This window comes from Ranitomeya imitator, chromosome 3, assembly GCF_032444005.1.
Source record: "Ranitomeya imitator isolate aRanImi1 chromosome 3, aRanImi1.pri, whole genome shotgun sequence".
In the NCBI taxonomy this organism is placed as follows: domain Eukaryota; kingdom Metazoa; phylum Chordata; class Amphibia; order Anura; family Dendrobatidae; genus Ranitomeya; species Ranitomeya imitator.
Window position 1 is genome coordinate 796,253,511 of NC_091284.1, and position 24,626 is coordinate 796,278,136.

Below are 24,626 nucleotides of genomic sequence, written 5' to 3' on the forward strand. Positions count from 1 at the left end.
TACTAGCCAACTGCATCCGGGCGAACCTGATCCTCTGCAATGTAAACCTATGGGAAACAGAAAACGCTGTGCACATGCTGCGGAAAAATACGAGCAGAAACGCAGCGGTTTACATTCCGCAGCATGTCACTTCCTTCGGCGGATTCCGCAGCGGTTTTACACCTGCTTCAATAGAAAACCGCAGTTGTAAAACCGCAGTGAAATCCGCAAAAAAACAAAAACGCGGTAAATCCACGATAAATCCGCTATAAATCTGCAGCAAAAAACACAGCGTTTTTGTCCTGCAGATTTATCAAATCCGCTGCGGAAAAATCCGCAGTGGACCACTTTGCGTGTGCACATGCCCTAAGTGTACAGTAATTCACTTTGCTAATATTATTAAAGTGGAAGTAATGTCTCTCACATGCAACTACTGACCTCCAGTACTTATCTTGCACAAAGAAAATTGCTTTTCGTTCTTCTTTCAAGAATAACGCTGCATCTATGCTTTTAACAGAATTTGGGAACCCAAATTGAGAGATATCTTGGGGATAGTCCCGGACCAAGCTGAAGCCTCTTGTGATCCAAAAGTGTCGGCCTGTGTGAGACAAACAATTCAGTGATCACTTGATTTGTTAAATTTGCTTCTAGACATGATGGTCGAGATCTACAAGGGTGGAATCCACACCTTCTTCCTTAATAAAAAGGTAATTGTCATGGGAAGCAATGGGAAAACAGGAGATGAGGAACCTGGGTCCCTGAAATGCCCCTCAGACTAGGGGGAGCCCTGCCTTTCCTAATCTTGGGGGTACCCTTGATGGTAGGGAAGCCTGAGTCACCGACCTGTCCCTATCTCCTGTCCAGCCCTGAGCTAAACTCCCAACCCCCACCCCAGTAGGTGAACAGTAATGGAAACCACAAATAATGAATGACAGGGAATAAAGTAAACTGTACCACAAAGCAAACTATCAGGATGACACAATATGTGTGTGAGGGGAACACAATACCAATAGCGAAATGAACAAACAACAAAGTATTCTTCACCAAACTCCTAAACAAAGACTTGAGTATCAACAGCTACACCAACACAGGACTGGTATGCAAGACGTCTAAAACTGCACAACAGACTTCCCAGTGTGTACAGAGTCTGAAGCTGGCATGACAGTAATCTTGCATTTTTTAAATGGTATCGTCACCTTATAATGTTGTGCCCATCATTAGTATATGTCATAACATTATGATGATCAGTGGGGATCCAATTCACTGTTAATCATCCTATAGCTTTTAGCTCTGATACATTTGTGTATATTCTTATAAATATGTACAGTTGCATTACACTCAAATAATGTTTGGCTGTAGAAAAATTTAAAGGGAATCTGTCAGCAGGTGTTTGCTATGTAAGCTGAGAGCAGCATGATGTAGGGGCAGAGACCCTGATTCCAACGATGTGTCACTTACTAGTTTGTGTGTTTTTGTTTCAATAATATCAATGTTTTATCAGCAGGAGATGATCACTACAGGGCTAGGTGTCTCGTGCCTCCTGATCCAACCCAGCCCCCACCACTGATTAGCAGGTTTTTGTCAATATACAGTGTACACAGAAAGCTGCCAATCAGTGGTGTGGGCGGGGTTATACAGAGCTCAGCATTCCGAAAACTGCTAGATCTGCAACAGAGAAAACTGTGATCCTATGGCAACTGCTGCACCCAGTAAACTAAGTGACACATCACTGGAATCAGGGTCTCCCCCCCTATATCATGCTGCTATCAGTGTACATGGAAAAATTCTGCTGACAGATTTTCTTTAAAGGGAATGTGTAATCAGAAAAAGATCCATTGTTCAAGATTCTTTTTTTAATAAAAAAAATAATGTTTTTAGTTTCTTATCGCAATATTATACATATACTGTATACATAAAATATTGTACTTTATACATGGGCCAATAAGCCTAATATTAGACTCCTACTACCTGTTCATCACGTGGATCTTAACAGCAATAGACTGAACCCGGGCCCTATTTGCTTGTATAGAAGCATTATGTGAGTGTGTTCTAATCCAGGAAAAGGTCATTGTAAAAGGAGGAGGAGGTGAGCTGTGACATCACCTATGGAGCGTCCCTGCGAGCAGTGGGGTACTCGGTACCGGGTCCCTCGGTTTTCAGGGGGGATGTTATGGTGGCTGATCCGATCCGTGGCCCATGGGACATCCGTGTTGAAGGGAAAGGTCTTTAAAGGGATATGTTCGTGACGCCATCTGTGGTATTCGGTCAGGGTGACCGACGCTGTTTTAAGGGGTCCGCTGGGGTGATGTTATGGCAGCTAGATGGTATACCTTCCCACAGGTGAAGTGTGTCCCCAGGGCTTCCCAGAGTGTAGATGGTGGATGGTGAGAGGCGCAGTGAAGAACGAGGACACAAGGTTGCAGTCTCTTTACCTTTTACTGAAGGTTCAGCATCCACAGTCCAGAGCACAGACAACGGGGCAGGCAGAGTCCGGCCAGTTTGGAGGCAAATCCAGAGTCCCCTTATCCAGGTGGAAATCAATAGCCTTCCCCTAGTGCCGTGTGTTGTAGTACCTTACTGCTAAACTTCTCATATGGTCCTCACAACTGTTGAAGATGTTATCGACGGGAGTGGGAAGAGAGTGGCCAAGTGCCAGAATAGGCGCATCTTCCAGATGTGCCTTTTCTGGGGTGGCTGGGGGCAGATGTTTTTAGCCAGGGGGGGGCCAATAACCATGGACCCTCTCCAGGCTATTAATATCTGCCCTCAGTCACTGGCTTTACCACTCTGGCGGAGAGAATTGCGTGGGAGCCCACGCCAATTGTTTCCGCAATTTAACCCTTTAATTTAATAGCTAGAACGGCCAAATTTTGCACATACACACTACTAACATTAGTAGTGTGGAATATGCAAAAAAAATGGGGATATGAGATGGTTTACTGTATGTAACATGTCTCATATCATGTCGGGTTTAGGAAGGAGAAAGGAAAAGCCGGCAATTGAATTACCGGCTTTTAAGCTACCTAGCGCTGTATGAAATATTAATATATATACATATATGTGTCTCACTGACATATATATATATATATATATATACCCCTATACTATGTGTAGACATTTATTCTACCTATTCTATTGTAAGCTGTCAGTGTGATTTTACTGTACACCGCACTAAATTGCCGGCTTTTCTATAGAACACTGCTGCGTATTTCTCGCAAGTCACACTGCTGGTCCGTGTGTAATCCGTATTTTTCTGGCCCCCATAGACTTTCATTGCTGAATTTTTTGGCGCAATACGGTGACAAACGCAGCATGCTGCGATTTTCTACGGCCGTAGAAGACCGTATAATACGGATCCGTAAAATACAGCAAATAGGAGCTGGGGCATAGAGAAGCATTGTACCGTATGCAATCTGTATTTTCAGCACCTTTCTTACGTCCATAAAACACGGCAGTGTAACGCCGGCCTTAGACAGAAACAACACATCTGGGGATTGCCTGTTTGTTATGTAATCCCTACTTGTGTTCAGGCTGACTAACAGCAGCAAATCATGCAGCTGCAGGGACTCAAACATAATATACAAGCACGCCCAAGATATTCCCGAGCATGGTGGATAAGAAATAATCCAAGCATGTTCGCTCATCACTAATCTCTGGAGATATTTTGCTGCCTAGACAGAATTATTAGTGATGAGCGAATATACTCGTCACTCGAGATTTCCAGAGCACGCTCGGGGGTCCTCCGAGTATTTTTTAGTGCTCGTAGATTTAGGTTTTCTTGCCGCAGCTGAATGATTTACATCTGAAAGGCCGGCCTCACACTACCGTGTTTGACGGACGTATGAGAGGTGCAGAAAATACGGATTGCACACGGCCCAATGATTCTCTATGGACCAGCTCCTATCTGCCGTATTTTACTGATCCGTATTATACGGTCTTCTACGGCCGTAGAAAATCGCAGCATGCTGCGTTTGTCACCGTATTGCGCCAAAAAATTCGCCTATGAAAGTCTATGGGGGCGAGAAAATTACGGATTACACATGGCCTCAGTCCCTGGCTTTACCATTCTGGCGGAGAAAATTGCACGGGAGCCCACGCCAATTTTTTCCGTGATTTAACCCTTTAATTTAATAGCTAGAGCGCCCAAATTTTGCACATACACACTACTAACATTAGTAGTGTGGAATATGCAAAAAAAAGGGATATGAGATGGTTTACTGTATGTAATCATGTCTCATATCATGTCGGGTTTGTGAAGGAGATAGGAAATGCCAGCAATTGAATTACCGGCGTTTAAGCTATCTAGCGCTGTATGAAATATATATATCTATAATATAAGGCTGGGAGCATCACTCTGTCCGAAGCCTTTATAGACTGCGCCAGCGCAAGCGCTGGCGCAGTCTGGACCCCACAGAGTGACGCAGCCCAGGAGATCGCGGGAAGCGAGATATGCGTAAGCACTGAACGCACACCGCGATCTCCAACGGAGAAGCAGGGACGTGGCAGGAGGGTGAGTATGCTATATTCACCTGGCCCTTATCCAGCACTGCGTGCCGCTTCATCTTTTGGGTCCTCTGCCTGTGATGTTCACAGTTCAGAGGGCGCGATGACGCGCTTAATGCGCGCCGCCCTCTGACTGAACAGTCACAGCCAGAGGACCCGGAACATGGAGCGGCGCGCAGCGCTGGATCAGGGCCAGGTGACTATAGCAAGTGTCGGGGGCCTGAGCTAGCGGCGACTCCGGCACCTGACCCCCACAGCGCGCCGGTGTCCCCGCCTGCTCAGGCCCCCCAGCACTCGGCGCCCAGCGACGATAGGTGAGTATGTTTTTTTTATATATATATCGCAGCAGTATACGGGGCATATACTATGGAGCATCTTATGGGGGCCATCAACATTTATGGAGCAGTGTACGGGGGCATATACTATGGAGCATCTTATGGGGGCCATCAACATTTATGGAGCAGTGTACGGGGCATATTCTATGGAGCATCTTATGGGGGCCATAAACCTTTATGGAGCAGTGTACAGGGCATATACTATGGTGCATCTTATGGGGGCCATAAACCTTTATGGAGCAGTGTACGGGGCATATACTATGGAGCATCTTATGGGGGCCATAAACCTTTATGGAGCAGCGTACAGGGCATATACTATGGAGCATCTTATGGGGGCCATAAACCTTTATGCATCAGCATATGAGGCATATACTATGGAGCATCTTATGGGGGCCATCAACCATAATGTAGCAGCATACGGGGCATATACTATGAAGCATCTTATGGGGGCCATCAACCATAATGGAGCAGAGTATGGGGCATATGGATGGGAGTAGCAAATTACAGAACGGTGGCGCAGGATGGGAGCAGCACATGACAGAAGGGTGGCGCAGGATAGGAGCAGCACATGACAGAACGGGGGTGCAGGATGGAAGCAGCACATGACAGAACGGGGCGCAGGATGGGAGCAGCACATGACAGGATGAGGGCGCAGGATGGGAGCAGCAAATGACAGAATGAAGGTGCAGGATGGGAGCAGCACATGTCAGAATGGAGGCGCAGGATGGGTGCAGCACATGTCAGAATGGAGGCCCAGGATGGGTGCAGCACATGTCAGAATGGGGGCACAGGATGGGTGCAGCACATGTCAGAATGGGGGGACAGGATGGGAGCAGCACATGTCAGAATGGGGGCGCAGGATGGGTGCAGCACATGACAAGATGGGGGCGCAGGATGGAGCAGCTCATGACAAGATGGGGGCGCAGGATGGAGCAGCACATGACAGGATGGGGACGCAGGATGGAGCAGCACATACCAGGATGGAGACCATATACCAATATAAATGCTCACCACCCGGACGTAGAACGGGTTCAATAGCTAGTATATATATATATATATATATATATATATACATATATATATATATATATATATATAAATATATATATGTGTGTCTCACTGACATATATATATATATATATATATATATAGACAGCATATATGTTTTTACGATTATTTGAGCCCATGGATCCATTGTATGTCCGTATGTCGGTTTTGCAAGCCTGCGAGAAAATCTCGCAGTACGGATGCCATATGGATTACATGGGGAGGATGCCATGCGCAAAATACGCTGACACACCCTGCCTACGGATGACATACGGATCACTATTTTGGGGACTTTTCTACGTATTACGGCTGTAAATAAAGGACCATATTTTTATATGCTGAGTGTGAGGCCGGCCTTATTAGCCAGCATAAGTACATGTGGGGGTTGCCTGGTTGCTAGGGAACCCTCACATGTACTTATGCTGGCTAACAGATCTAAATCATCCAGCTGTGGCAATAAAAGCTAAATTTCCGAGCACAAAAAAATACTCGGAGGACCCCCGAGCGTGCTCGAGAAATCTCGAATAACGAGTATATTCGCTCATCACTAATAATTATACATGGTCTGCTCCACATCCATTACAGTCTTTAATACATAGATCATGTGAATGGATGAATCATGATGTGTTCCACATGCATTTTAGCTCATTGTGCACTTGCGATGCAATCGAACGAGTGCAGTCCGATAAAAAATCAGATTGCAGTCACCCCAATGTTTGTCTCTGGTGCAGCTCACATCTGCGATTATCTTCTCATGTCGACGCGGCATGCTGCGATAGCACCCAATAATCTATCGCACGCACCCATACAAGTCTATGGGTGAGTATGAAACATCGCACTGCACTTGGATATCACCGAATGCAGCACGATTCCTGCGGACGCCGGCAGCAGAGGAAATGGACAAATCAATTTCTCCGTCTCCTCCGCACCTGGGCTGCGATTCTCTGATGGGAGAGGATCAGAGCACAGAGCACTGACACTCGACTCACGGTCACAGCAGAGCAGGAGCCGAGAGTTATTGCTATGAGATTGATCGTTGGTCTCTAACATTCTATTTATGATATCATGGATTTATTATACACCGTATGAGGATTTTTTTAGGTTGTTATTGTACAGGAGGGGGAGGAGGTGAGCTGTGACATTACCTATTGGAAATGATGGATCCTGTGTTATCGACTATATACAGAGGTGTTATCTTTCATTGCAATCCTGTCTGTTATGATAATGAGAATCCTGAAACGTCATTTGTACAGACCAAAAGTAAGAGTTTAATATTAGGCCTACTGACCTGTGTTAAAATTGAGAAATTTCTGTTTTTATATGGATAGTGATATTGAAAATTGAAATAAAAACATTCTAAAAGTATTTTTAAAAATACATTTAACAAAAAAAAAATTGTCTGGAACAGTAAAAAGTGCTCATTTGAAAGAAAACAGCTGTTGTCCACATACTGACGTATTCCACATGATACCACTCAATATTTTTATAATTTTGCAGTAAAGTCTGCTGATTTTTTACACAAGGTTGAGGGCCACTTTTCATTCTTCTTACTTTGAGCCCAACGTTTGAAGATAGAAGGAAGCAAAACAAGGTAATGAAGTCTTTTAGAAAGATTCATCATTTTACAAAGACTGATCAACAATTAAATGAATAAAAGTTTAAATTTGTTGACCACAACTAGGACAACACCTTCTCGATCTGAACATTTGCCTCAGTGAAAATAAAAAAAAGCCTATACTCACCTCCTGTGCAGGCGCAGTTCCAGCGGCGTCGGTTCTCACGTCCGGTTATTATGACACTTGAGCCCTACCCCCAATCGCCTCTGGCATCACTCTCCCTTACTTTGGATGTATAAGTAATTAAGAAGATGTAAGCCACCAGTCACAGCACTGACTTCATCTTGACCCCAGCGCAGATTGGGCGTAGGGCTCATGTGTCATAACAACCTTACGTGAGCCCCGCAAACTCGAGTGCCGACAACGATGGCACAGGAGGTGAGTGTAAGTTTTTCATTTTCACGGAGATAAACATTCAGATCAAGAAGGGGTTGTCCTAGTAGTGGACAGCCCCTTAAATCAGTCCTTAAACTTATGATTGAAAACATATTTTATTAATTATTGCTAACCTTTGAACAGGTAGACAATGTCTCTCTCTGGAACTTCATAGGCTGCATCAATGTTTTGAAGTTTTGGCCAAGTGTCGCTAAGTAAGATGGTATCAATCTTGGTTTTTGGTCCACTTTTCTTCCAGATTATCCTTAGGAAGACAAAATGTAGATTGTTATTATATAATTTTATAAAATGTACTCATTTACATTTGTCTTCATCCATTATAAATGTCCCTGGCCAAACACTAACACGCTTCAAATACTAAACCAAGACCTTGCTTCAAATAGACATTCCACCCTCTCATCCCGGCCATCATGAATGAAGCAGCCAGGTTCATCTGTCTACAGAGCAGTTATACTAATGCCCCTGTTCATGCCACTCACTGCTAATTCTGCCTGTTTCTTGCTAACTTATCACTGTTATACACCTATATAGGCTACACTCTTCTACACCTATAGGAGCATCTACAGCTAAATGGTTTATGACACTCATCCTTCTCACATACCGACTAGTTTTCATAACTTTTCCAGTGCAGTGCCCATTTGTGCAAATCGCAGCCCGGATTGTCACACTAGCACATCCATTTTTAAGTGGTGTGGTTTGACAATGTATTTCTATAAGGAGGTGTGACAGATAGAAGCTGCACTGTTGGTTTAGAATCATCCAGCAACTATAGGGGTTAAAATGGTTATAGCAGACAGTGCTTGGTTAGCTCAGCCCCAGGAGATACTGGGAAAGTTTTTACTGTGTCCTGGACATCAAGAGTAAGGTGTGTGCTAGAAAGTCTCCTGTCAGACTGAAATCACACAAGCTGTATAAACCAGTTCTTCTAGAAAAGTGATTGCTGTAATCATAGAAGCAGTCAGGACAGCCAGGAGCATCTTTATAACCTCAAGATAGAAGTGGAGAGCTACAGCACCGGACTCATCACCCCTCCACCCACCTCAGTGCATAAGCAAGGTACAGTTCACTGTGTGTGAAGAGAAGTTATCTGAAGAGACATTATCTGTAAAGAGACTTTCATATATGTTAATGAAGCAGTAGATCAAGAGTAGTGTGATGAAAAGAAGCTTGAATAAAACCCCTGTGATCAACTTTAGCTCAGAACTGTATCATAGCTGTGCCCCTGTAAACCATTACTGTCCCTCTACTGTCAAGAATTATAATTAATGGTTGCCCTGAGTAAGATTTCCCCAGGATTCCAACAAGTATCACCTTCATATCCTAAGTAGCGTGCATGCAACAGAGGCCTACCTATGTCAGATAAATAAGGCCCATGCACAATCTGACTTGATCACAGGTATTTTTATTTCATTCTGCGCTAAACTTGCTACCCTTTTTCCTGCCACATCCACAGTGACCAGCTAATCACCAGAGAGTCTTCATTTAGATATAGGATAATCTACTTTTCAGCTAATGCTGTCTTGCTACAAATCAATATTAAAATATAAAGTAATGTATCAGTTTAGAAGTACCCTTCCTTAAAGAATAGCAAATCTCCTCTCATGCTAGTTATTGCATCAAATTTTAAGTCTTTGCCACATTTTCTTGGATCTGTTGGGTTTTTTGGGACATCTGCAGGTTTTGATTCCTTTGTTGGTTTTGGCTTTGCCTCTTGTTTCCACGTTGGTCTAGGTTTGTTTGTTGGTTTAGGTCCTGGTTTCTTCGGTGGCATTGGCTGAGGTTTCTTTGTAGGTTTAGGCTGAGGTTCCTTAGGTGGTTTAGGCTGAGGTTGCTTTGGAGGTTTTGGTGTAGGTTCCTTGGGTGGTTTTGGTGGAGGTTTCTTTGGAGGTTTTGGTGTAGGTTCCTTAGGTGGTTTAGGTTGAGGTTCCTTGGGTGGTTTAGGCTGAGGTTCCTTGGGTGGTTTAGGCTGAGGTTTCTTGGGTGGTTTTGGCTTAGGCTCCTTTGGAGGTTTAGCTGGAGGATCCTTTGGTGGTTTAGGCTGTGGTTCCTTAGGTGGCTTAAGTGGAGGTTCCTTTGGTGGTTTAGGTTGAGGTTTCATTGTTGATTTTGGCTCATTGGGATATCTTGGTCCTGTTTGTAAAATAAATGTATTAAAAAAAATCTGTTCTACTTTAACCCCTTCACCTCCCAGCCTGTTTTCACCTTGAACAGGTCAATATTTTCAATTCTGACCAATGTCACTTCATGCGATAATAACTCTGGAATGCTTCAACATATCTCAGTGATTCTGAGAATTTGTTTTCATGACATGTTCTGCTTTATGTCAGTGGTAAATTTTGGTAAATATGGTTTGCATTTATTTATGAAAATGATGAAAATTTGAAAATGTCACAATTTTCAAACTTTGAATCTTTGTGCCCTTAAACCAGATAGTTATGCTACACAAAATAGTTAAATAAATAATAATAATAAATCATTTTTGAAACATATTTTTTTTTGTTAGGAAGTTTTATCAGCAATTTCTCATTTTTTTTAACAAGGGACTTCACCGGAATTTAAACAATGTGGAAGGAAAAAATTAAAATACATTTTTTTTTCAACAAAAATATTGCTTTAGCCCCAAATTTTGAATTTTCAAAAGGATAAAACAGTAAAAAATGGACCCTACAACTTGTTATGCAGATTCTCCTAAGTTAACCAATACCCCATACATATGTGGTGGAAAACTACTGTTTGAGCGCACGGCAGGGCTCAGAAGGGGAGGAGCACCATTTAACCTTTGGAGCTCAAAATTGGCTGGAATAGATAGCAAATGCCATGTCACATTTGCAGAGCCCTTGATGCGGCTAAACAAGTGACCCAATTTTGGAAACTAAACTCCACAAGGAATTCATCTAGAAGTGTGATGAGCACTTTGAACCCGCAGATGCTTCATAGAATTTTATAATGTTGAGCCATGTAAATGAAAAAAATAAATTTTTCCCCATATCTTGGTACCGTGTTAGCCAGTAGATAGAAAAATATTTAGAATTGAGAGTCCTCAGTGGTTGATACCTTTTAATGCCTAACTGAAAAGATGGTAACAAATTGCAAGCTTTCGAGACTACACAGGTCTCTTCATCAGGCAAAGACTAAAACAAATTCTGAAGAATCACATATTTATGCACAACATGGCATAGAAAAAAAAAAAGGGAAAAACCATGGATAAGCCAGGTGACATGAAGCAGAATTACCATGGGTGATAAACAGTTATGTCCATAAATTCAGAAGTGGTTTTAGTTCCATAAAGATGCGGTACATCCTGGTAGCCTCCATTTTGATACAGGAAAGAAATATATCTTGTTACCCTGTTTCAGAAGTTATTTTGACCATATACACATTGGTCTGCACCCGGCGTACAAGACGACACCCGGCGTATAAGACGACCCCCGACTTTTAAGAAGATTTTCAGGGGTTAAAAAGTCATCTTATACGCCGGAAAATACGGTACTTTTTTTTTGTTTATTTTTACATACAGTACAGACCAAAAGTTTGCACACACCTTCTCATTTAAAGATTTTTCTGTATTTTCATGACTATGAAAATTGTAAATTCACACTGAAGTCATCAAAACTATGAATTAACGCATGTGGAATTATATACTTAACAAAAAAGTGTGAAACAACTGAAAATATGTCTTATATTCTAGGTTCTTCAAAGTAGCCACCTTTTGCTTTGATGACTGCTTTGCACACTCTTGGCTTTCTCTTGATGAGCTTCAAGAGGTAGTCACCGGAAATGGTTTTCACTTTACAGGTGTGCCCGGTCAGGTTTAATAAGTGGGATTTCTTGCCTTATAAATGGGATTGGGGCCATCAGCTGTGTTGAGCAGAAGTCTGGTGGATACACAGCTGATAGTCCTACTGAATAGACTGTTAGAAATTGTATTATGGCAAGAAAAAAGCAGCTAAGAAAAGAAAAACGAGTGGCCATCATTACTTTAAGAAATGAAGGTCAGTCAGACCGAAAAATTTGGAAAACGTTGAACGTGTCCCCATGTGCAGTTGTGAAAACCATCTGTTAGGGCTAGCGGAACGCACCGACTATAGGAAGGAAACAACAAGGTGCGTTTGCAGTCCAGGGTCCACCGTGCAGAGATATCTGCAGCAAAGTAATTGGCGGCACTATATGGCGGTATAAGCAAACTCTGTTACTTCACAGAATCGCAAAGATATGAAAACACTGTGCCCTGTTAACCTCACAGAGGATCACAGCTACCTAACTGAGCAAAGCAAAGAGTGGTCATGCAGTCAGCATATCACACAAACATCTCACCGGAGGTGCCGGTATTCTAGGGGCTTATTTCAGCTGGGCCCTGAATCCGAGCATACAAAACTCCTCACTGGAGGTGCCGGTATTCTAGGGGCTTATTTCAGCCAACCCTGACCACATGCAGACATGACTACCAAGTAGCAAGCTCATAACAAAGGTTAATACTAGCGCATGGCCGTGAGGCCATGCGAACCTTTTATAGCTGCAGCAGACAAGGACCTTCCAAGTGGTCCAATAGGAGCTGCTACAGGGCCTGAGCGTGTGACCCCTGACCTCCAATGAGAGGTCCTCCCATGGGCATGATCAGTGTGTGCAAAGCAGGACTTAGTCCCAGAAAAGCCTGCTCGCCGCTGACCAGTGCTGGCTACAAAAGCAGAGCCTGGAAAGGCAGCAGTAACCCTTTGCACAGTATTAGGCTGAGCGCGACGTTGGGACCGACGTATCCGCTGAGCAGGCTCCACTGTGGCTGATGCAGAATGGGAGACCGCAGCAGACATGGCTCGAGATTCCCCCTGTGCAGTGGCAGGAAATCGAATCCTAACCCCATCAAGCGCTATAAAGAAACTGGCTCTCATGAGGACCGCCCCAGGAAAGGAAGACCAAGAGTCACCTCTGCTACTGAGGATAAGTTTATCCGAGTCACCAGCCTCAGAAATCGCAGGTTAACAGCAGCTCAGATTAGAGACTAGGTCAATGCCACACGGAGTTCTAGCAGCAGACACATCTCTACAACAACTGTTAGGAGGAGACTTTGTGCAGCAGGCCTTCATGGTAAAATAGCTGATAGGAAACAACTGCTAAGGACAGGCAACAAGCAGAAGAGACTTGTTTGCGCTAAAGAGCACAAGGAATGGACATTAGACCAGTGGAAATCTGTGCTTTGGTCTGATGAGTCCAAATTTGAGATCCTTGGTTCCAACCACCGTGTCTTTGTGCGACACAGAAAAGGTGAACGGATGGACTCATGCATGCCTGGTTCCCACCGTGATGCATAAAGAAGGAGGTGTGATGGTGTGGGGGTGCTTTGCTGGTGACACTGTTGGGGATTTATTCAAAATTGAAGGCATACTGAACCAGCATGGCTACCACAGCATCTTGCAGTGGCATGCTATTCCTTCCGGTTTGCATTTAGTTGGACCATCATTTATTTTTCAACATGACAATGACCCCAAACACACCTCAAGGCTGTGTAAGGGCTATTTGACCAAGAGGGAGAGTGATGGGGTGCTACACCAGATGACCTGGCCTCCACAGTCACCAGACATGAACCTAATCGAGATGGTTTGGGGTGAGCTGGTTAGCAGAGTGAAGGCAAAAGGGCCAACAAGTGCTAAGCATCTCTGGGAACTCCTTCAAGATTGTTGGAAGACCATTCCCGGTGACTACCTCTTGAAACTCATCAAGAGAATGCCAAGAGTGTGCAAAGCATTCATCAAAGCAAAAGGTGGCTACTTTGAAGAACCTAGAATATAAGACATAATTTCAGTTGTTTCACACTTTTTTGTTAAGTATATAATTCCACATGCGTTAATTCATAGTTTTGATGACTTCAGTGTGAATTTACAATTTTCATAGTCATGAAAATACAGAAAAATCTTTAAATGAGAAGGTGGGTCCAAACTTTTGGTCTGTACGATATGTAAAAACAAAAATATACAAAAAAAAAGTACACATATTTGGTAATGCCGCATCTGGAACAACACACTCCTTGAAAATGTCACACTATTTAATCCCTTCAGTGAACTCCGTAAAAAAAAATGTTGCAAAAAAACTATGCTTTTTCATCATACCACCAATTTGCAATTTTCATAGTCATGAAAATACAGAAAAATCTTTAAATGAGAAGGTGTGTCTGTACTGTACATATATGTATTGATTGGTATAACTTTTTTTCATTTATTTTGGGATATTTTTAAAAATATCTTTCAATTTTTTAAAAACTTTTTCAAAACTTTTTTACTTAGTCCCTCTATGGGACTTTAACTTTTATTACTCTGATTGCTGGTATAATGTATTGCAATGCACCAGCATTGCAATGCATTATACCTGTCAGTGCTGCACTGACAGAAGCTTCTTACTCCATACTCATGGCATGGTCTAAACATACTTCCTTAGCTGGCATACCCATAAGTCGTCATGACGACCTTGAATTGCCATGATAACGCTCGGGCACTCTTCGTAGGAGTGCCGATCGGATGGGAAACGGAGCCCCCTCTCTCCTAGCCTCCTAAATATTGTGGTCAATATTGATTTTGGCATTTAGAGGATTAAACAGCCGGGGCACTGTTATCATGTAAGCCAAGCTCCCGGCGGCCATCGCTCGGTTAAGGCTCCTGTGCCCACAATATCATTATGACGTACTTACACATCAAAGGTCAGGATTGGGAACCCCTACCTGACAATGTCGTATAGGTACGTCAAAGATCGTGAAGGGGTTAAAGGTAGATGATTGTATTGAAATGAATTTACCAAGACATCACTAATAAAGAATAAATCATGTACAACAGGGTCACAGACAAAAATAGGACTTCTGTGCAAAAAAGCAGTGTGTGGTGCCAATTTACACATTCACTCACATTTACAAGGAATAATGGCTTCAAAGTACCATATGCAGCCATTCATCATTGAACATTTAAAGGCGCTATCCTGGACTATTTTATTTTTTTACTATGGACCTAAGAACTAGCAGGCAAATAGTTGCTACCTACCTGCCTGTTGTGCCCTGCGCAGTACGGTCATGAACCGCTCCTACCAGCGACTCTGCAGCTTCCAGATCAGTGGAAGTCCCACACCCATCCCCTCCATCTTTGAGCTATTTTAAAGGGAATCTGTCACCCACTGGGGCGTGTATAAGCTATTAAAATGGGCATACAGTTAATAGGAAAGTTAAACTAGTCCTGCCTGTATCCCTCATATTAGCGGTCTTCTTGTTGAGAAACCGTATATTATTTCTTTATGGTAATGATTTCTTCCAGGCTCTGGGGCATGCGGTGCCTGGAAGAAATCTCTGCCTCCTGTCTACATTATAATATCCCTGCCCTCCCATAAGTGCGCTGTGACGTGCAGTTGTGGTGCCGGAATCCCGCGCCTGCGCCCTGCACTCCCTCCACAATCCGTACCCTTTTCCTCCCTTCTATGGGCAGTGTATTCAGGAGTCTTCTGTGCAGGTGCCAGTGACTTCCGCTCCAGTGACCTCTGGAGTGCGCAACAATGCTCTCTTCACTTCCTCCCTGCATAGTCATTGCTAGGAACCATGTGTGACTTGCCTGAATACACTTCCCATACAGGAAAATGCATGGACGTTCATGGGAAGCGGATGATATTGTAATGAAGGCAGGAGGCAGAGATTTCTTCCAGGCACCGCCCCCCTGGATCCTGGAAGAAATTATACACATAAGGAAAGAAAATAAGCTTTATCAACAGCAAGACCATTAATATGAGGCATACAGGTAGGACTAGGGTAACATTTCTATCACCTGTATGCCCATATTAATAGGTCATACACATATCAGGGGTAACAGATTCCCTTTAATACACCAGATAGTATAAAATTCTAAATTAATTTATAGGTTCAGAGCTAAATATCCCTGGTGCTCTAGTGTTGCTTAGCATTTACCATAATTTCTAATGTCTGTATGGTTGGAGGGTTTATACTAAAATCCCAGATGATATAAAATAGCAATAGTCCTAGTATTCTAGGTTGTAAGAGGCTGCTGGTGCAGACTCCGTGTAATCTCTCAAGTGGAGTCTCCATATGGAGAGTGACATGCCAGGGTAAGGAGGCTTATAAGGCAGTGCAATGCTCCTCTTGGAAATTAAATATGCAAATTGTCTCTTCAGAAAGGCATGTCAGTCTCCATAAGGTGAAATGTTACCCTTTAGACTCCAGTCAGAGGCATAAAGTCAATTCAGATCTCATACTTTGTACTGAGGAGGGGCAACACCCTGAAACATGTTGAATTGAGATTCTGGTTTGGCTTTTATCCTAAGTCATGTGACAAGGCTTTTTACAGGGTCAATATTGACTTTTAGAATTGTTACTTCCAATAGATGACACAGGAGGTCAAGTCTTCTTTCTCCGTCAAGTGGAATGAACAATGAAGATTGTTAACTGTGGACTTGAGAAAGCATTAAAGCTTGCTGGGGAACTTGAAAAATGTACATGTCTGGAGAAGGTCTGTTACCACGAGAGGCCCTATGTAGTGTTTTGCAAAACTGAACCATACAAATATGTAAAAAAAAATGTTTACCATACAGAGCTTGGATGCCGGCAACATCATCTTTAAATAATTTAAACTTGGTTGGGTCCACAAACGCATTGTCAGATAGAGTTGGATACATTATGGCTTGCTCATATCTTGAGTGCTCCAGTCCCAGAGCATGGCCCAGTTCATGAAGAGCAACCAAGAACATGTTGACTCCTGAAAAAAGACAAAGACAAATTGCTTGTACCTCTCTTGACAGCTAATAGTCACATTCTTTGTGAAATAACTATCTGGACGAACTTACTTCTTGGCATTCCTCTATTATTCCTCTTGAAAATATGTTAATTCAGAATAAATTGACAACTGGGTGTTACAGTTTTCGTTGTCTAAAGGAATCTCCACCCTGTCCTACACTGTTACTTCTTGATAAGTAACTTACCTGGAGCAGCCAGTGCCAGGCAGCAGCTGCCAAGGCAAACAGGATCATGGGGTGCATTAAAAGAGGTCTGGATACACATGATGAGAGCATTATACTGCCTCTGTACAAATCCCTAGTTAGACCGCACATGGAGTACTGTGTCCATTTTTGGGCACCGGTGCTCAGGAAGGATATAATGGAACTAGAGAGAGTACAAAGGAGGGCAACAAAATTAATAAAGGGGATGGGAGAACTACAATACCCAGATAGATTAGCGAAATTAGGATTATTTAGTCTAGAAAAAAGACGACTGAGGGGCGATCTAATAACCATGTATAAGTATATAAGGGGACAATACAAATATCTCGCTGAGGATCTGTTTATACCAAGGAAGGTGACGGGCACAAGGGGGCATTCTTTGCGTCTGGAGAAGAGAAGGTTTTTCCACCAACATAGAAGAGGATTCTTTACTGTTAGGGCAGTGAGAATCTGGAATTGCTTGCCTGAGGAGGTGGTGATGGCGAACTCAGTCGAGGGGTTCAAGAGAGGCCTGGATGTCTTCCTGGAGCAGAACAATATTGTATCATACAATTATTAGGTTCTGTAGAAGGACGTAGATCTGGGGATTTATTATGATGGAATATAGGCTGAACTGGATGGACAAATGTCTTTTTTCGGCCTTACTAACTATGTTACTATGTTACTATGTTACTATGTTCTTATGTCTGACACATCTCCATCTAGTAATATTCAGTTGTCAATTTATTCTTAAATGGTCGCTATCATTTCAACAAACTTTGCATGAATCAATACAAGAGAAATTAAATGTAAGAAGCTTTGTAATATATCTTTTCAGAAAAATATGCTCAATTCTGCACTAATGAGCTATTATGCCAGGGTAGCAACTCACTCGAGAAAATAGGTCATACAGTAGTGTTCAAAATACCAGCAGTCCAATATGACTAAGCAGATTTATCACTGCTTTTGGTATAAATTATATACCAATGGCAAAAAATTTACCAGTTGGGGCAGTAGATTCTAAGAAAACCACCAGACTCCGCATTCATGATCTGCAGGTTTTTGAGTCTGTGTATTCGAATAATTAAGTGAATGGAGGTGTTCAAAATAATAGCAGTGTGGAGATCAATTAGTGAGGGCAATCATTCTGTGAAGAAACAGGCGAGAATCCGGAGGCCCTTATTTAAGGGTGAAGTCAGGACATGTTGTTCATGCATTTCTCCTTGAAAGACTGAGAAATATGGGTCGGTCGAGACATTGCTCAGAAGAACAGTGTACTTTGATTAAAAGTTGATTGGAGAGGGTAAAACTGATAAAGAAGTGCAGACAATGATGGGCTGTTCAGCTAAAATGATCTCCAATGCTTTAAAATGGAAATAAAAAACAGAGACGTGGAAGAAATCTGAAGACTACCATTCGAACGGATGGCAGAATAGCCTAAATGGCAAAGGCTCAGCCAATGATCAACGACAGTCTCAAGCTACCTGTGAGTCCTCGGACAGTTAGAAGATGCCTGCGTGAGGCTAATCTCTGAGCAAGACGTCCCCGCAAAGTCCCACTGTTAAAAAAATAGACATGTACTGAAGCGGATGCAATTTGCCAAAGAACACGTCAACTGGCCTAAAGAGAAATGGACAAACATTTTGTGGACTGATGAAAGTAAAATTGTTCTTTTTGGGTCCAAGGGCCGCAGACAGTTCATCAGACGACCACCAAGCTCTGCATCCAAGCCACAGTGCATCATGATATGGGCAGGTTTCTCTTACTATGGTGCCTGACCTATTTACCGCATACCAGGAATCATGGAACAGTTTTCAAGTATTAAAATGCTTGAAGAGGTCATGTTGTCTTATACTGAAGAGGATATGCCCTTGAAATGGGTGTTTCAACAAGACATCGACTTGAACACACCAGTAAAAGAGCAAAAATTTTGGTTCCAGTCCAGCAAAATTGAGGTTATGGAGTGGCAAGCCCAATCCTTGGACCTTAATCCGATAGAACACTTGTGGGGCGACATTAAAAATTCTGTTTCTGAGGCAAAGCCAAAAAATGCCAAAAAATTGTGGGATGTAGTCAAAGCATCCTGGGCTGGAATAACAGTTGACAGGTGCCAGAAGTTGGTTGACTCTTTGCAACATAGATGTGAAGAAGTTCTAAAAAACCTGTGAGTATACAACTAAATATTAGATTACTGATTCACAGGAATGCTTAATGCTCAAAAATAGTACATGTTGTGATTTTGTAAAGACAAATGCCGACACTGCTAATTTTTTAGAACAGCCCAATACTCTTTTTCATTGTTATTTTCTGTAAATTAGTTAAAATTATATGCATTTCTCTTCATGTTGTGAATTGGAAAAGAGCGTGAAATGTTCCCAATGCATGAAAATAAAAACTAGTATAAAGATTTTGTGATTAACAAATTTTTTGAACACACTGCTATTATTTTGAACATTACTATGCAATAAAAAACTGCAAATGACCCTGCCAGGTTCTGTACAGACTAGATATCCTGAGTCCTCAGTCCCTAGTGATGCCTGTGGGTGCAGGGAGTGCCCTAGCCACAGACTAGGAGAGGGCAACTTAGATCTAGACTGCCTAAACAGCCGTCGAGTTGCATCAAGTTGTTTCTAAAGAAAACTCAAAGAAAGAGCAGAGTGGGAATTACCTACAAGAGGAGAAGTGTGCTGAACAAAAAGTAGATTCCAGAGGGAGTAAAGTAAATAACGAAATACCAAACAAAGAATAAAGCAAGTACTGTTAACAAATATACAGCCTGCTTCCTAATGATAAACCGAAGATAGGTGCAAAGTATAGCAAAGGCACAGTCGAGCAAAAATCCTCAGCAGGAATCTCACAAACTGGCTCCAAACATCAACAGAATGTCAGAACATCCAAATGAGTCTATCGCCAACAAGAAACACCAGCAGCACCTCCTCTTTGGTGCGGTCTCCGGCCTTGAGCCCGCACCTTTTCTGGTACATGACTGCTGTTCTGATTAGCTGTTATGTCCTAACATATTTGGTATCTCTGCATTCAGAAACGCCCGATCTATCAAAATATAAAAATAATTAATCTGATCGATAAACAGCGCAACGAGAAAAAAAAGAAAAATTTCAGAATTACATTTATTTTTTGCTCGCCACAACATTGAAATAAAATACAATAAAGGGCGATCAAAACATTGTATCTATCCCAAAATGGTATGATTAAAAACGTCTGCTTGGCTTGTAAAAAATAAGCCCTCACCCAGCCCCAGATCCCAAAAGAGGAGACATTACGGGTCTCGGAAAATGGTGCCATTTTTTTGTTTTGACAAATTTGTTATTTTTATTTTACAGCCTAAATGAAAAAGAACCTATATATGTTTGGTATCGACAAACTCATAATTACCTCGAGAATCATAGTGGCAGGTCATTTTTAGAATTTAGTGCAGATGGTAAAAAAAAACAATTGTGGAATTGCATTTTTGTTTTTGCAATTTCACAGCACTTGGAATTTTTTTTCCCATTTTCTAGTACAATATATGCTAAAATCGATGATATCGTTCAAAAGTACAACTCGTCCCACAAAAAACAATACCTCACATGTCCATAGTGATAGAAAAAAAAAAAAAAAGTTATGGCTTTGGGAAAAAGGGGAGAAAAAAACGGAAACAGAAAACCCAAGGTGGTAAAGGGGTTAATGACTTCACTGCACACACAGCTGCTGAGCGGTCACATCACACCATCGCTCAACAATGCATCCAGATGTAGCAGAGTTTGATCATGTCATGGGACATATGGATTATCAGCAGACAGGTGAGGAATACTGTGATTTTTGTAATAAATGGGTAAAAGAGGGTTATTGTGGTATTTTGTATTTTTTCAATTACAGGACTTTTCTCTGAATGTGTCTTTAGTCTTAGTAATGGGGTGTCTTATAGATGCCTCTCCTTTACTAACCCCTGGTCTTGATGTTGGCTGATATTACAAAGCTGACATGAACCTCAACACTATTATCCCAGTTGCCAGGGCAAGTGGGAAGAGCCAAGACTAAGCGCCAGATTTCACAAAGAATTAAAACTCAAGGTGAATAAATGTAACTAACAACTAGCCCTGATTTTTTCCCGTTTGCTTCACGAAAGGTTTTTGAGCCTCCAGTCTGGCAATCTATACTATCCACGATTAAGACCGAAGTGTCGAAACGCGTCGGTTGGTAGCTCTCTAGGGTCTGTACATTGTCCGCGTTGTGCCTGTTTTTATGAATTTTTCCATTAACCCCTTAACCACCATTGCTTTTTTCGTTTTCATTTTTCTCTCCCCTTCTTTCCGGAGCCATAACTTTTTTTATTTTTCCATCAATATGGCCATGTGAGGACTTATTTTTTGCGGGACGAGTTGTACTTTTGAACGATACCTTTGATTTTATCATGTCTTGTAACAGAAAACGGGAAAAAAATTCCAAGTGCGATGAAATTGCAAACATTGCAAAAAAAAAAAAGTGCAATCCCACACTTGTCTTTTGTTTGGCTTTTTTGCTAGGTTCACTAAATGCTAAAACTGACATGCGATTATGATTCTCCAAGTCGTAATTATGAGTTCATAGACACCCAACATGTCTAGGTTCTCTTTTATCTAAGTGGTAAAAAAAATTCCAACATTTTTTTGCGTGCCGAGCTGATGTTTTTAATTATACCACTTTTGTGCAAATACGATCTTTTGGTCGCCCGTTATTCCATTTTAATACAATGTTGCGGTGACCAAAAAAACGTAATTTTGGCATTTTGATTTTTTTTCTCGCCACGCCGTTTAGCAATCAGGCTAATCCTTTTTTTTATTGATAGATCGGGCGATTATGAACGTGGCAATACCAAATATGTATAGGTTTGATTTTTTTTTCATTGTTTTATTTTGATTGGGGGGTGATTTAAACCTCACTTGCTAGGAGCGCTGACCACTGGGCGGCGCTCATAGCAATCCGGCAGTAGCAACCATAGAGGTCTCCAGGAGACCTCTGGTTGTCATGCCAACCCATCGGCGACCTGCGATCAAGTCACGGGGATCACTGATGGGCAGATTTCTGGCTCAATTGCTGGAAGTGAATATTAAATTTTGCTTTAATAACACTGGTCTACAAAAAAAGAAAAAAATTTCTGGCATGAACGTTAAGAACAGTTTTAGACTAATTTGAGGGTGCTGAATTCAAATCTGATCGTATAATTTCTCTATCACATCACGTTTTTGCGTTATAGGTATATAGCCCATTTTTATGAATTCCATGATAAATATAAGTTGTGTATGAAAAGTGTCGGTTTATACGGTTCACTAAGGTAAATTTAGTTTTCATTTAGTCTCCCAATAAATGTGAGAATATCTTTGTTTTCTTTGAACATGCATAATTCCCATTTGTAATGATAACACCCTTGTTTTCTGTGCTACTGGGACAGTAGAGCTACAGCAGAGCATTGGGTGAAAACTGAATGGCCTCAGCGACAGAGTTTGGCATCTGGCGATAAGAATGTCATCCATGATCCTCTAGTGGACAGGAAGGACGTTGTCTTTCCTCCCTTACACATAAAACTTGGATTGATGAAGCAGTTCGTCAAAGCTCTCAATCACAGTGGAGAATGCTTTAACTATATATGTTCAACTTTTCCTGGTCTTAGTGAAGAGAAGAAAAAGGCTGGAATATTTGATGGACCTCAAATAAGATCACTTATGAGAGACCCAAATTTTATCACATCAATGAATGAGACAGAAGAAAGAGCTTGGAATGCATTTTGTAATGTGGTGCAGAATTTTCTAGGGAATAAGAAAGCAGACAACTAAGAAGAGATTGTGGAAGAGCTACTAATGAGTCCGCGACATCATGGATGGAGAATGAGTATCAAGATTCACTATTTACACAGCCATTTGGACTTTTTTCCAGAGAACCTTGGGGATGTGAGCGAGGAACAAGGGGAGTGTTTTCATCAGGACATTAAAACAATGGAAGAATGGTATCAAGGCCGGTGGGACTCACATATGATGGCCGACTATTGCTGGAGCTTGATGAGAGACAACCCAGAAGCTGTACATCACAGATCAGCCAATAAAAGAAAGTTCCAATAACTGCCATTTGTCATTCATCTGTGCGCCATATATATGTGTTTTTATATTTTGCAGTTTAATTCTGTAAGTATATTTGATTTGCTGTTCATAGACGTTGTAATCTTTGTTATTCCTTGATATAAAAATATACAAAATGTAGTACCGAAAATCATGTGTTTTTATCATAAGACATTAGGAGTAAAAATTGAAAATATCTCGAAATCCTGATGTGATAGCCAAAAGCGGAGTTCATATTCGTAATCAGCAGCCCAATTGACTTAAAATATGTTTTAAAACCTTTTACCAGAAAAATTGCGTTAACCAGTGTTATTGTATTGTTAACGTTGTTACTTATGACTGTTATGTTTGAAATTGTTAAACTGTAAAGCGCTGCAGAATATGTTGGCACTATATAAATAAAGATTATTATTTTATTAAATGCCGCTGTCATCATTTGACTGTGGCATTTAATGGGTTAATAGCCACGTGTGGATCGTGACACATATCAACAACTCTTCAAAACAGCTGACATGTGCCAGGCAAGATGTGGGTTCACTGCTGGAGCCCACATCAAAAGGAAGGAGTGCGATGTGGGCGTACTATTACACCCAACGTTGTTAAGGGGTTAACATCAGCCCACAGCTGTCTGTTTAGCCTTTGGTTAGTAATATTGGGAGGACCCGATGTCATTTTTTGGGAGGTCCCTCCTTTACTAACCAGTAAAGGCTATGCAGACAGCTATGAGCTGATATTAATAGTTGATATTATTAGCCTGGGAAGCTTCCTGGATATTGACCAAAATAGTACCAGCCCTTAGCTGTCAGTTTTCCCTCAGCTTGTTAGGAAAATTAAGGGGGATCCCACACCATTTTTTTTCCAATTATTTATTTATTGATTCCAAAAATACATGTACAGTAAGCTCAGGTGCAGTATGTAAAAAAAAATAATTAAACAACAAAAATCTTCATAACCAGTTCAGGTAAAGCTGACAGCTATGAGCCGCAGCCTTCAGCTGTATCTTGGCTGGTTATCAAAAATAAATAATCCAAAAAAGTGTATAGTCCCTCCCATGTTTGATAACCAGCCAAGCTAAAGCAGGCAGCTGAGGGCTGGTATTTTCAGACAGGGAAGAGGCCATGAATATTGGCCCTCCTCTGCCTTAAAATAGCAGCCCACAGATGCCCCAGAAAAGGCACATCTATTAAACGCATTGGCGCTTTGCCTGGCTCTCCCCCCTTGGCCTGGTGTGGTGGCAAAAGGGGTAATAGTTTTGGCTTTTGTCAGCTGTTATATGTTCACTGACATCAAGTCAAGGGGTTAGTAATGGAGAGTGTTTGTAGTACTCTCATCAGTTGATGCTTGACTGGTGGTAACCTCTTCACTGCCTGTCAGAGTTGCTGGCTCATACAGATGACAGCGTGGCATCTGCAATGCTCTGACCGGCTATGTTACCATGCTGTCACACAGATGACAGTGTGGGAAACGCTATATATTTGGGCTCCCCATTCATTTGAATACAAAACTCCCAGATACATATTGTGAGCGCACGAGGTCTGGCAGTAAATACGCCAAAAGACCCCGACCTCACCAAATCAGCTCAAAACAAACCATGCCAAAAGGAGAGCAATTCAGAGCAATGATTTATAAAACAAACTTTAATTGCCATAAATAATACAAAAACATATATCAAAATATTACATTATCTAATGACTAGAGCACAGGATGAA

The 24,626-nt window shown here is 41.8% G+C and overlaps 1 protein-coding gene across 4 annotated transcripts in view; it reads right to left on the bottom strand.

The window, feature by feature from the left end:
* Positions 1 to 24,626, bottom strand: part of LOC138671223 (collagenase 3-like) — an 89,039-nt gene that overhangs the window by 58,959 nt on the left and 5,454 nt on the right. For all 4 annotated transcript variants that reach the window (XR_011319441.1, XM_069759202.1, XM_069759201.1 and 1 more), the window contains exons 5-8: positions 16,438 to 16,608; positions 9,448 to 10,006; positions 7,990 to 8,120; positions 418 to 577 (exon numbers count right to left, since the gene is read on the bottom strand). Coding sequence is in view for 3 of the 4 variants with exons in the window: in XM_069759202.1 (XP_069615303.1) it covers positions 418 to 577; positions 7,990 to 8,120; positions 9,448 to 10,006; positions 16,438 to 16,608 (1,021 nt within the window). In the remaining variant the exon portion in view is untranslated. The remainder of the gene's footprint in view (positions 1 to 417; positions 578 to 7,989; positions 8,121 to 9,447; positions 10,007 to 16,437; positions 16,609 to 24,626) is intronic.